General features: G+C 44.2%; 1 protein-coding gene across 11 annotated transcripts in view; it reads right to left on the bottom strand.

Annotated features, from left to right (window-relative positions):
- Positions 1 to 779: 779 nt before the first annotated feature.
- The window catches only part of LOC117808346 (vang-like protein 1), a 38,188-nt gene continuing 26,119 nt past the window's right edge, over positions 780 to 12,848 (bottom strand). For 8 of the 11 annotated variants that reach the window (XM_034678027.1, XM_034678028.1, XM_034678030.1 and 5 more), the window contains 6 exons: positions 11,532 to 11,963; positions 10,904 to 11,079; positions 7,086 to 7,246; positions 3,803 to 3,950; positions 3,281 to 3,515; positions 780 to 3,199 (listed from right to left, as the gene is read on the bottom strand). In XM_034678027.1, the coding sequence (XP_034533918.1) occupies positions 2,939 to 3,199; positions 3,281 to 3,515; positions 3,803 to 3,950; positions 7,086 to 7,246; positions 10,904 to 11,079; positions 11,532 to 11,963 (1,413 nt within the window). In that variant the 3' untranslated portion in view covers positions 780 to 2,938. The remainder of the gene's footprint in view (positions 3,200 to 3,280; positions 3,516 to 3,802; positions 3,951 to 7,085; positions 7,247 to 10,903; positions 11,080 to 11,531; positions 11,964 to 12,848) is intronic. The other 3 variants (XM_034678035.1, XM_034678037.1, XM_034678036.1) reach the window with 1 other exon arrangement.

Below are 12,848 nucleotides of genomic sequence, written 5' to 3'. Positions count from 1 at the left end.
TCCCGAAGGGGGGAAAAGTGTCAAAGTGCAAGTGCTGCGATGTTCCACGGGGGCCTTCAGGTTACATAATCCTGTTAATGTCAAGCTTGATGGTGTGTTACATGACTGAAAGGAGGGCAGGAGGACTTATTTCACACATACACACCTTCCTAATCCCAAGAGAGGAAGGGAGATATTGAAAGAGGATCAAAATAAACATGAAAGAACAAAGGAGAAACAGGAGGAAGATGCGTTTGGGTGATTTCTGAAGACACCCAAAAATAGAAGGATTCCCTCTCACACCTCCATGTGCACATCTCATTATCAAACAGATAGGAAGAGAAGAAAAACATTCCATTTAGATGCAAATGCACCTCATTTCCTCCTCCATCCTCCTCTCCTCCTCGCCCCGGTCCAGGCGAAGACGGGAGGGGGATTAAGCCAAGGACAGATCAGTTCCGACAGGCCGACTCGTTTCCCCGAGCTTGCGCAGGGGATGAGCTTGTTTGTTTTCACCGGACACCGACACTGACATTCATTTACCCACAAGCCCCGGCTGCGCCGCTCTGACAGGCTGACGGCAAGCCAATTACCGTGGAGCCTGCATGACAACCAAAAGCTACAGAAAAAGTGGCGAAAAAGTGGCGTGTCGCACAGCAGGGCCACACGTGTAATGGGCAGAGACATATTCCATTGGTTTCTATGGAGGCCCAAACTTGTCATTGCAGCATCATCAACCTACGCTACAACATTTATCAGCTCCAACTCCAACTACACACACATATAGTCGTACACATCAGTTTTTTACAAATGTTCATAAAAATGTTTATTTTCATTTTTTACAAATGCTTATGCCGTGAAACTGAAACATGTCTTGCATTGCAATGTCACATCACCTTGGTGAAAGCTGTCCGACACAAATCAAACTGGAACAGAGGACTGTGACCTGGCGAGGGTGTGACAGATGGTGATGATGTGGAGGGGAGTGGAGAAGGCTGGTCATGTGAACTGGAATGGCAAACATACATTCACACATACGTACTCACATACATACAAACATGCTTGTTTACATAAATAGATACAGTGTAAAAACAGGAGGCACAGTCACATCGGGGTCATACAAAGTTCATCTGTCAGCAGGTATAAAATATGACCAGCGGTGACAGGTGTTTCAAAAAAATTTAAAAACTTGAGTGTCATTTTCTTGATTTATCCAGGTGTTTTAACGGCTAGAAGTTTACAGTGTAAAACTGCTGTTTTTGCTTAAATGAGCAGAATATTCCCTTTTTTAGGGGAAACTGTGCCTGCTACCTGTAGGCAAGCTAAAAACAATGTTAAATTTAGCAGCCAGGGGGCAGTAGGGGACAACTCTGCTCAGAGAAACAAAGATTTTCAAAAGCATGACTCATTTTTTTTCTCAGATCAGCTCAGTTTCTGATCTAAACAGAGTCACTTCACTGACTTTCTCAAGTGAAGGACACGAACATGATCTTAAGGTGTCTTCTTAGCGCCTTTAGCTTCATGTAACTGTGTTTCCTAGCTGCTTTAAAACAGGCTGATTCATTTAGTGAAAGTAATCCTCTAGTGAAGTGGCTGATCTCAAGGGATTCCCCCGTGAGCGCACACGTCTGCCAGACAACAGCAGCGAGAAAACAAGGTGAAGGCAAACCAGACGGTCCAGTTGGGAAGGAGGTTCCACCCTGCTGCAGCTCTCACCTTTGATAAACACTGTGGATTTGTTCGTATCTGGTGTGTATTCTGGGGACACAAGCAAACCCTGTGAGACATACATTTAAATACTGTAAATCCTCAAATTAAAGCATGGCAGTTGCAGAATATCTAAACTGTTGTCTTTGTCACTTCTGGAGGTTTAACTGCCAAGTATAAGCCTGTATTTGAGAATTTACAGTATTCTTCTTATTTTCTTAGCACCTCACAGAAGCGATCAGTAGTACTTTTTATTCCTCATGCTGCTCCTCCTCCTCCTCCCTGCCTCCCCGTCTTATCATGCCGGGCAGATGCTGCAGACATGAAAGCCCTGAGAAGGTCACTGAGTCGGCGCATGTTTGAGGGCATGTGTCCACCTCTGAGCGGCTCTCATGATCCGGTTCATTCAGAGTTCAGACCCTGTGTTTAATACGGCATGTGTGTGTTGTTTCCAACTGGAGTGGAAATATTTGGGATTTTGCTCCATTGCACCTGGAGAAGGAATCGCTCGCAGAGACAGGTCACAGCATCTTGACTTTGGTGGGTTGGATTAGCACTCAGGGGGGCTTTTGTGCTGCTGTGTCCAGCTGTAGGCAGGCTAGTCCTAGATCCTGTATCTGCTGTTGCATATCCTTTGATCCATCCTTTCTAGGCGTTTTCTTTCTTTTTATAAACAGTAATAAACGTGCATTTGATGCAAAGTCTGATTGAAGTTGTTTCTTTTCATCAAATGCTTTAAATTTGGTTTCAAGGAGGAGAGAACATCCAAGAGACTATCCCAGTACTTGCAAATGTTGCAGAAGAGATGGCAACATGTGTCTCCAAAAGGCGTCAAACATAAAGATCCACCATGAGTCCTCAGTGGTTTGTCTGTCTGTTCCATGAGAATCAAAAGAGTGATGACAAAGTCTCTGTAAAGATCCAGAATGGTCAAATGTTCCCATCATGTTTGGCTGCAGTGTCTCAGAGAGAGAGGAAACGAGTGATTGTGTTGACACATGCATACAAACATACACTCACACACACACACACACAACAGCGCCCAAGACATCCAAGTTAACTGCCTTAGTTCTTTTTCTTTCCAAAACAAACATAAACAGATCATTATATTCAAACATGTGTGTTGTATATAGATTCATATATAATATATAAAAATTCAGAAAAAGAAATAAAATCTGCAAACCCAAAATGAAAACATTTGAGATCAACGAAGCAGTGTGAGGAGTTTAAAAAAGAAAGAAAGTTCAGAGTCCTACACGGAGGTCTCGGACTGTAACCGCAGAACAAACTTGTGTGATTTGGGGTCGATGTATTCCTCGGACATCTGGATGTACGGGATCCGCTTGGTCGTCACCACCAGGCTGAAGTCCACGCACTTCAGCACGAAGATGGCACCGTCCTTCAGGCCGCTTGTGACGGACATCTCGCTGATGAGCGTCCACTGACGGGACAGCCAGTGGTCGCGGCTGTACTGAAGGGTGGGGCCCGGGGCCAGGTAGCTCTCCAGGAACGCCTGAGGAAGAGAACATACGGTATATAAACACTACTTGGTCTCAGATCAGTGCATAAATGTAAACACAACCAGATATCCAACCTTTGGGGTCATGTTGTTGGTGATACAGAAGGCCAGGTGCTGCTGGATGCTCTCCATGCTATGGCAGTGCTGCTGCTTGGTGGTCCTCAGGTACTTCTGTAAGGCCCGGGCCATGGAGGGGAAGATGGCCTGTGCGGCCTCTCGTGGGTCCATCACGTCCCCTGGAGCTTTCTTCTGCTCCTCCTCCTGCATGCGTTTGATATGTGTGAACGCCTCCTCCACTGCCACCACGAGCCTGGGCGGAGACGAAAAAAGCTTGGGTTAGTGGCTTAACATGGAGTTTTATATTTTTCACAATCATGATGCTTTTAAGAAGAGCGTGTTCTGACCAGTTAAGAAGAAAGGATTTGTGTTGCTTTAATTCCATGAGTTTTAACCAGAAATCTCTGATCAAGTCTCAGCTTCACTGTAGAGCTCAGAGATCCCAGGCCTTTAAAAGAATCCCTCTGACTAGATTAAGTGGGAGTCTTCGCTGGAATATTCTGTCCCTTTGTCAGTAAGCAAACAAGCTGCATGTCTTACCTCGCTTTGCGTTTGCGAACACGCCTCTCATGCTCCGCCTCCTCGTAGTACAGCTCATTATGACTCGTGTCTCTGCGGCGTGCAGCGGCTGCAATCATAGCTCTGGACTGGGAGTGGGCCATCCCTGCTGTTGCATTGTTCCCAGGACCTGCACAGATAAATCATAAGACAGGATGTTGTTAACATGAGTGTGTTGCTCTTTATCACAGGTGAAATACTTTAAACAGCTTTAGGGACAAAAGAAAAGGAACAAAGAAGTCTTTGGTGACGACATAAAGTGCAACGTGCTTTTAAAGAGGAGGATTATTGATGCACATAAAAGTTGCCCCACTTCCTTTTATCACCAGCACTATTAAAACCCCTCGAGACAATGTTGAAGCCACAAACTCATAATGTTTTATTGTTCCAGGCACTGTGATCATCGGTGAATCTTAAAAACACTAGCCCACATATTTTTAAAGACGTTCAGTTCAGCGTTCCCTTATCTCTGCCACTCGGTGTACAATTAAAGTAGGCAACTTCAACTCAGGCAACTTCAGAGATGTTAAGATTCTGGGGATTAGGATGGGAGGCTGCAGATGAGCCCTGCTGGATGTTAATGCAGGTTAAAAGAAGGCAGAGCTGCTGAATTATTAATGCGGGGCAGGGATGGAACACGCACAGAATAATTCATGGGCAAAGAGGAGGGAGCATTCAGGACACCCTGCGCAGAGTATCACTGCACTGGGATCTGATTTATGGGTGAGAAGAAGTTGTTCTTTTAACTAAAATATTAGAAATCCCCCGAAATAATAATAAACAAGATTAAAAACTAACGTAACAGACAAACAACTGTGGGAGGAACACTATAAACCTTGCTACAGCTAAAGCACTGTGTGTGATTGTGCAAAAAACTTGAGCAAGAAAAGGTATCTTGTTTGCAGAAGAAACTATATCATTAAAATCACTAATTATCTTCTGCACATAATATATTTCCTGTTAAAAACAATGCAGCCAAGAGTACTTAAACATGATCCATAATCATCTTGTTTGCACAAGATAACTTGACCACACATAATAAATGATCTTGTTCCAACAAGATAATAACTTGTACCTTCTGTACACATAACTAGTTTGAACAAGATGATCATTATGTGTGCACAAGATAACTTCCTCTGACAAGTTGAATTTGTTTCTTGTATGGGACTTAATGTTCCCACAAGATAATAAATAGCTAGCACAAGATAGTTCCCTTGTGCGCACAAGATACTGTAACTTGTTTTTTTTTTATATAAGTTTTTATTGAATGTGACAGAGGCTCTTTGGTGTCCAAAACGCCTGTTTCAAAATGTGGAAAAATGTGGCAAGTGGACGTGTTCATGTTCACATACATTTTTGTAATTCTAGAAGAGATGTCCCGAGTCACAGTTGTCATCCTACAACGATATCCTGTAATAATATCCTACAATTTATGGCTACGCCCGTAAATCAAGCGGTAGCCATCCAATACAGGACCCCCCACCTGGGGATTAAAGTATCAAAATCCCCCAAAGTATGCTTCTTTACAACTGTCCTTAAAGATACAGGTACTTCAGGGAGATAGCTGCAATCAAGTACATATTATCTTGTTCAGAAGGGTCTTTTTTTTATCTCCAAATCCCCAAATCCAGAGCTGAGAAAAACAATATACACACCATTAGCTTGTCAGGCGTCATAAAATCACCTAAACCCATTTGATCGCAGTGTAATTGAGTGTTACAGCTGCTTTGGGCTTCACTTATCTTTAATCAAGGGAAGATTATTGTCTGTGCCTGAATTCGTCTTATTTATTACAGTGTCTGTACGGCTGCTGAGAGCCAAGGAGTGCGATGTCAAAGAGAGAGAGAGAGAGACAGAGAGGTCCCCGAGCAGCTGCTGCCGGATGAAAATGAAGGCGGATGAGACACGAGAGAGAAATGACAAGACCGGCAGAGTAATAGCTATTGATTTATCAGCCGTCTCCGCCACTGTCTCCTCTAACTTTTCAGCGGGGGCAGAAGAAGGAGGAAGATAAATGGCAGCAGAAAGAATAACAGAAAAACCAAGAGGGAGTAAAGTTAGTGCACTTAAATGAAGCTTGAGTACACTTAGGGGAGAGTGATAATTTAACAGAGGGTCTGTGTTACATTCTGTCAGCTGTCGTGAGCCCCAGTGAACTTTCTTCATCAACCTGTGGCATGCGGTGAGTGAAGAGGAGTGGGAGAGGAGTGAAGAGTGTGAGTTTCACTGAGTGAAAAGAAGGCCTTCGTTTAGCTTCAAGGACGCCTGACAGGGCTGAAGATTTTCAGGATAGCTATTGTAACGTGAACACAGGCAGTCTGTGAGGGGGCTTCATTAGGAGTTACTTACTGTCCAAAAGGTAGGCTTTCAGTTTAGCTCTAAAGGCATCTTAGCGTCAGAGTTAAGAGACACATAAGGAGAGGAGAGAATTAACATTCAAGTGGAGGAATTCTGCCCACTCGAAAGGTCTCAGAGTGTGGGTTAAAGCACATATTGAATAACCATACAGTCATCATAAAGACATTCGACAAGTGGTTAGAAAAAATGTAATTTTACAATATTAATTTAAAAAATAAAGCTGCTTCTTCTGCCAAATTGTAGCCGATTAGTTGGACAATGAGGAATTGAATTTATTAGGTGATACACTGCAAAAAATTCCATGGAGACCAAATTTCCAGTTGAATTATCTCAAAATTAACACTGTATAAAAATTCTTACACTTTCTCATCACAGCATCTGATTACATTTAATACATCTTCTCATGTTTTCTTTTTACATCTGTAAACATATTTGTGATATGTTCTGTTTGCCAAAATGGCCGGGCCATATTTGAATACTTTCAAATACAAAACTGTTAACTTTCAAACATTTAAAAAACTGAACAAACAAAACTATAAAACAAAAAACAAAACAACTATTTTGCCTTTGTTGCATAATTGTTGTATTGTTATTGAGTTGCCTGCAGTCTTTTTTTTCTCTTTTGCAAAAACAATATATTTGGCTAGAAGACAGTTTCAAATTATAATGGACTACATAGAAGTTAATGTGCATCTCTGCATTTTATGATATTTCAGAAACAAGAGAACTCATTAAATGAAAACAATTTTTAAGTTGCCCACAATCTGAATGTAGTCACACTTTAAAAAACATCATTTGTTACAAACTAAAATGTTAAAATGACAATATCATCCATTAGAGACGTCACCAGACAGAAACAGCAACGACACAGACCAAGAGAAAGCATGCAGTTAAAAGACCCACTCACCCTCAGCCGGGGATGCTGGGAACTCACCATCCACGTTGTAGACCTTAAGGCCGGCCAAGTGTTTTGCTGCTCTGGACTTTGAGGCCGAAAGCAGCGCGGGATTGTGGACCGGGAAGTCGCAGTAGTAATGCTCTAAGATGGCCAGAGCTGCTCGCTGGATGCTGGGGATGAGAGGAAGAAAGATGGGTGTTAGTGAGAATCAATGATGAAATAAATCACAAGACAAAGTGTGATAACAGACTCTAAAGAAGGACAAAGTGTGACGGTGGAGGAGTTGGAGAAAGATGCTAAAGAAAGAGAGAGTTCAGTGTCTGCTATGTGCTCCATAATCCACATCCTGATCCTACAAACTGTGGATCTAGTCGACTACTTTTAAAGCCGTTATTCAAAATATGTAGCAGCCACAGGAATTCATTACTCTGCGATGACACAAGAGCTCATCTCCTTTGACCTGCATTTAGCTGACAGAGCACAGCAGATGCTAACAGCTGCTAACTGACCCACAACTTGACTTCACTGCTCAACACCAGAGCCTCTTTTCAATATGAATGCGTGTTTGTGTGGATGTGTGTAATGGTGTGTGAGCCTCCGCTGTGTCCTGTGTCACTCCCTTATCAACACGAAGAGCTAACTCAATGAACAACACAAGCTAGCCAGCAGCATGCGCCTCCTGTTATCCCAGAGGAGGATCACAGCGCGACCTCTGACCCTCTCATGAAAGCACTCTCAGACATTTTCTGATCTCTTGTGATTTCTATTCCTCTCTCAGAACAATCCATACAATAAGAGATGGGACTATTTGAAATGCCAGGGACAGATAGAAATCTTCCAGGCATCTATCAGCGTTAAAATGTCATGAATTCCTCCTGCTCAGCCATCTGGTGACGGTCACATGTACACAGGCTGACAGTAACATCATCACAGGCTAATAGAGTTACAGCACAGATGTTTGGATTGGTTTCCAGACTGAAAATACTCGCCTTGTGAAAAGAGAACGGCCGCTCTCTATCACGCCGCTCTCACTTCTTCAAATTTAAGGATTTGACGAATATTTACTCTTTTTTTGGTGGTGGGAATTTTGTATTCGTTCCCACCAGGTTTTTCATACACAAGTACCACCTAAAAAGCTTACCATTACTTCTAAAATTGTACAATTACATCTTCTTTATATATATATTTTATTTTTTGAAGTAGCTGTACTGGTCCTTTAAATCTGACATTCCTAAACCAGCTAGGATGTTAAAGTGACAGTGCATCATTCATAAGATAAAGGGCTTAAGAAAGCATACACACTGCAGGCTCTTGATTGTATAGCAGAAAAAGGAGGGAGGGGGGGTTCGTTTCTGGTAGGAGTGTGGTAACTCCCACAGCAAACTTAAAACCCTCGGACAAACCGCTTAAGCATTCAGAGTCACCACAGAGAGCACCATTGTTCAGTGATCAATTAAGCTGAGTCAGAGTTCCTCCTGCTTCCTGGAGTCTCACAATTATTAAACCGAGCAAACATGACGGACAAACGTTGAAACCAAGCAGCTCGACTGAGAACAACTCTTCATGAGAAGATGACTTCTCTAATGTTTCCAGAGAGAGAATGTAAACTGTGGAAGTCTCCAGCTGTGACTGTGTTGAGCCCTCCACCCTCCTCTACAACAACTCTGGAAGGAATGCATTCATATTCAGCTTTTCTGGTCTGACAAGGGGACAAAAAGAGCTTCCTCTGGCCCTCAGATTGGCATCAAAGGCTGAGCAGACAGAGCCTGCGGGGCCCCGGGGCCCAGGCTGCGTCTCCTTTATGATAAGGAAACAGATAGATGCCAGAAAACTGCAAGATCTCTGTGTGATGTTTCGTTCATGTTTGCGGCTACATGTTCATGATTCTGTCATTTGTATGTATATGATGCAATTATCCACACACACACACACACACACACACACACACACACACACACACACACACACACACACACACACACATACACACACACACACACACACATACATACATCAGTGTTTGTGCGTCAGGCTGACCAGATGCCATGCTCGTGTCTGCAGGGAGAACTAATTAGCTGTTTGTTTACAGTCACAGACGGACAACAGAGCGAGGCCAGGCCTGCTGCCGGCCAAGCGAGGATGAATGGCAACACTTACAAAGGACGACGCCCCCAAGGCAAGAGGCTAACACCAACCACTCCATTACACACACACACACTCATCCAACTTGTTCCTACCAATGCAAAATCCAAACATCTTACAAATGTTAACAGGGTTTGTTTTTGCATGAATTGTACACATATTTGGTTGAAGATGCTCTGCTCTACTGGGAAAAGCTAATCCCCTTTAATAAACACTTACAATTAGAAAATCAATATCGTCACATATGCAGCACACAAACAGGAGGGTTGGTTGATGGAGAAAGCTTCTTTTACAATGCACATTTTATTCACTGTACTCTAAAAGTAGCGCATTAAACGTGTCTGATTGTGGAGATGAGCTGTCAGCATCTCTATCCTCTGCTGTACGGAGCTGCACTGTGCACTCTCATCCTGACGGAGCTCCTGCTTGGCGTTATTGAGTTGTATGCAGATGGTGTTTTCTATATATCAGTTACAGTTAAAATGCATTGCTCTTCATTCTATCGTAACTTTCAGTCATCCTGACGTGCTCTTAAAAGTGTGCTGCAGCACAGCGATGAAACTTCGCACCTGTGAAGCCACAATAAAAAATTTGAGCGCAGATCTAGGATACTGTTTCATCCATCCTGTCATAAAAGTAGTCCCGCTCCATAAATCCATCAGGTTTTATTATTGCCTGTGAGCTACAGCGTATGCTGGACTGGGAGCTGTGTGCTGATACCTGCTGCTGTGTTTGGTTAAAAATGGGATCTTCCTGTTTTCCCTCAGAGACTGTCAGGTCATAAAAACCTGGTTGGTCTAGTCTGAGCTGTTTCCTCCACACACACACTCACACATATCCCTCTCCTTCATTCCCACAGACATTTTAGGATTCTTCAACACTACCCTCCCATTAACTATTAATCCCTCCTTCTCTATTCTCCCCCCCCCCCCCCCCCCCCCCCCCTCCTCCCGGAGTGTTGGCTCTCCTGGGTCTCCCTTCTGTACTCCGCCCTCCGTCTGCAGCTCTTTTCTGAGGAGTTTCCCCTCTGAAGTCTTCCCCGCCCTTCCTTTTTCTCCTGGCACAGTCTTCCTCTCTCTATCAGCCACCTTGTCTGCTCGCCTCCTTGCTCCTTAATTTCCTACCTCCTCTGGTTTAACATTCAATCTCTCTCTCTTTTCTTTTCTGGACTTGAACGCTGCACTTTTCCTTCCTGTACGAATTCCTTCCTCCAGTTTCCGTAACCCTCTTCCTTTTCCCGTCTCTATCACTCGAGGTGTCCCAGTTTCTTCCTTCCCCTCTGACTTCAACTCGCCCTCACATCCTTTCCTTTCCCTTTCCTTCTCCTCCTCCAATCCTTGATCGCACACATCTATGCCTCTCTCTACATCTCTTGTCTTGTCCTCTTAATCCATGTCTTTAACATGCTCTGAGGTCATCTGGGCATTTTATCTCAACTCCGACAGCCTCTACTCGAACGTCTGCAGCCAGATAAGGAAGAGAACTTAACATCCCTTCTACTAATTGTACACCACTAGCCCACTTTATTTTCTAGTGTCAGCTCTAAAACCTTTTCACACACGCACAAAACTTCTAACAACTTTGGGGTGCTAGTGTGAACGCAAACAGCCGCATTCCCCTCCCTAGAATGTGTCCCAAGTTGGCAACCACAAAGTCAAGAATAAAAGGAACAAAGCTTGTCTCACCTGAGCTGCCCCAGGTTGTAGTGCCTGATCTCTCCGTCCGTGGAGCGCGTCACGCACACGGAGAAGCACGGCTGCAGCTGCCGGAGCTCCAGCAGGACGATGGCCAGGTAGTGGATGAAGAGCAGAGCGTCCACCAGGGACACGGCGTACTGCACGATGCCTTGGTAGTTCTCGTCCTGGGGGAACAAAGAGAGTTGGGGTGAACGGCCTCTTAATGATATATATGCACAGTATAGTAGAATGAATGCAAGAGCAGTGAACACATGGAACAAATCATGGAGCATAGATACATCCCACAGGGGTAGAAATGAGAAAATTCACATATAAGAAGATGTGGAGTGTATGAATATTTAGATACTTTTCAAAGGATCATAGTCTTTCTAAACTCCCCTTTTATGTGTGTGCGCATGTGTGTGTGTGTTTTCCTATAATCATTCTGAATGAGGCCCCAACAGGGAGTTTAAATTATGAGTCACACAGTAAACAACACAACGAGAAAACCAAATATCTGTGTTTTGGATGTTTGTGATTATTAGGTCTAAGACATTAAAATTTAACGAGACCCAAGTGTGCCCACAAGCAATAATAGCTCTGTGTTTCATGCCTGCATTCCTTCCTCTCAGCTCACCTGTGAGTCCAGTATTCTGACTCCATAAAACAGCCAATAAGAAAGCACAAAGAGCACCACCAGCACGGCCAGCAGCGCCCGGAACACAAACACCCGCGGGAGTCCGGCCCTCGGCGTCCTGAAGAACAGTGCCCACACGGCCAGCAGCAGTATGAGCAGCTTGAAGGCCACGGAGATGAAGAGGCCCTCGCAGGCCGTGCCGCAGTTCTGCAGCTTCTCCGGCCAGAGGAGGTGCGGGAGGACGAGGAAGGCCAGCGGCGTCAGGAACACCAACAGGCCCAGGATGACGGCAAGGGTCAGGGTGAAGTAGCGGCGGCAATCCAGGCCCACGCTGTCCTCCAGGTCCTTGGTGATGCGGACGATGTCCTCCTGAGAGAGGCTGTGCTCTGATGTGCCCGTGACGGCCGTGGTGGTCTCGCCCCAGTTGTCATCCTGAAAGAAGAATGGGAACTTTTCAGTGATCAAGACAACAATTCTACCTTCGTATGACCAAAAAACATCTTGAAATCAAACTTGTTTTTGCGCTAGAAAAATTGTGATACTCCTGCCATACCGCCCAGCCCAGAAATTTAAATTTGGCCAAGCTGACTGGTGTATATTCCCTTCAGATACACGCAACTTTGTAATTAAGGGAATTGGGATACTAGCAGTGACCTCAGCAGCATACGCACACCAAAAAAACACAACAGTAGAATGCGGTTTGAGCTCAATATAGCTCCATAGCTAAAGGGGGAAATGAAAGAGATGGGATCAGAGGATTGAAAATATTATGAGAGAAAGCTTTTATCTGAGCCGTGCTTTTGGACAAACTCATATCTCACTGTAGTGCATTCAAGTCCATGGATTCCCACCAGTAGCCGTGCTTTAAAAACACACTTCATTTTTTTCTCCTTTTGGCTGAAACCTCAGCTCCACAAAGGCGAGGGAGGTTATTTCCAAACACGTGGGAAAGCAAAAGAATAAAAGATAGGAAGTGGAAAAAGTAAACAGAGCGAGCTGCCAACTGGGCTACAGGCTGACGTCTGGGTCTGACTGCATCCGCAGATAATGAAGGTCAGCGGTGTCGGCGTTGGAACGAGAGAGATAAGGACTCTTTACGCTGCAATCATAACAAGCTACTAACGTGAGTTTGTGTGTGTGTGAGTGCTGCAGACACAAAAACACCATGAGCAACAAGAGGACTCAAAAGCTGCTCAACCAAAGACACTCTTAGCAGAATGTAATATTGAATCCTATTTTAAAGGTTGTATCAGTGACGTTAGCCGCAGAGAGAGGATCATGAAGGGGATGCATTATGATCATGTTAGACCGCGGGGG

Source organism: Notolabrus celidotus, chromosome 24 (genome assembly GCF_009762535.1).
Source record: "Notolabrus celidotus isolate fNotCel1 chromosome 24, fNotCel1.pri, whole genome shotgun sequence".
NCBI classification, from domain to species: Eukaryota; Metazoa; Chordata; class Actinopteri; order Labriformes; family Labridae; genus Notolabrus; species Notolabrus celidotus.
The sequence above is the reverse complement of the archived record's forward strand: the minus strand, read 5'-3'. Positions and strand labels throughout refer to the sequence as shown.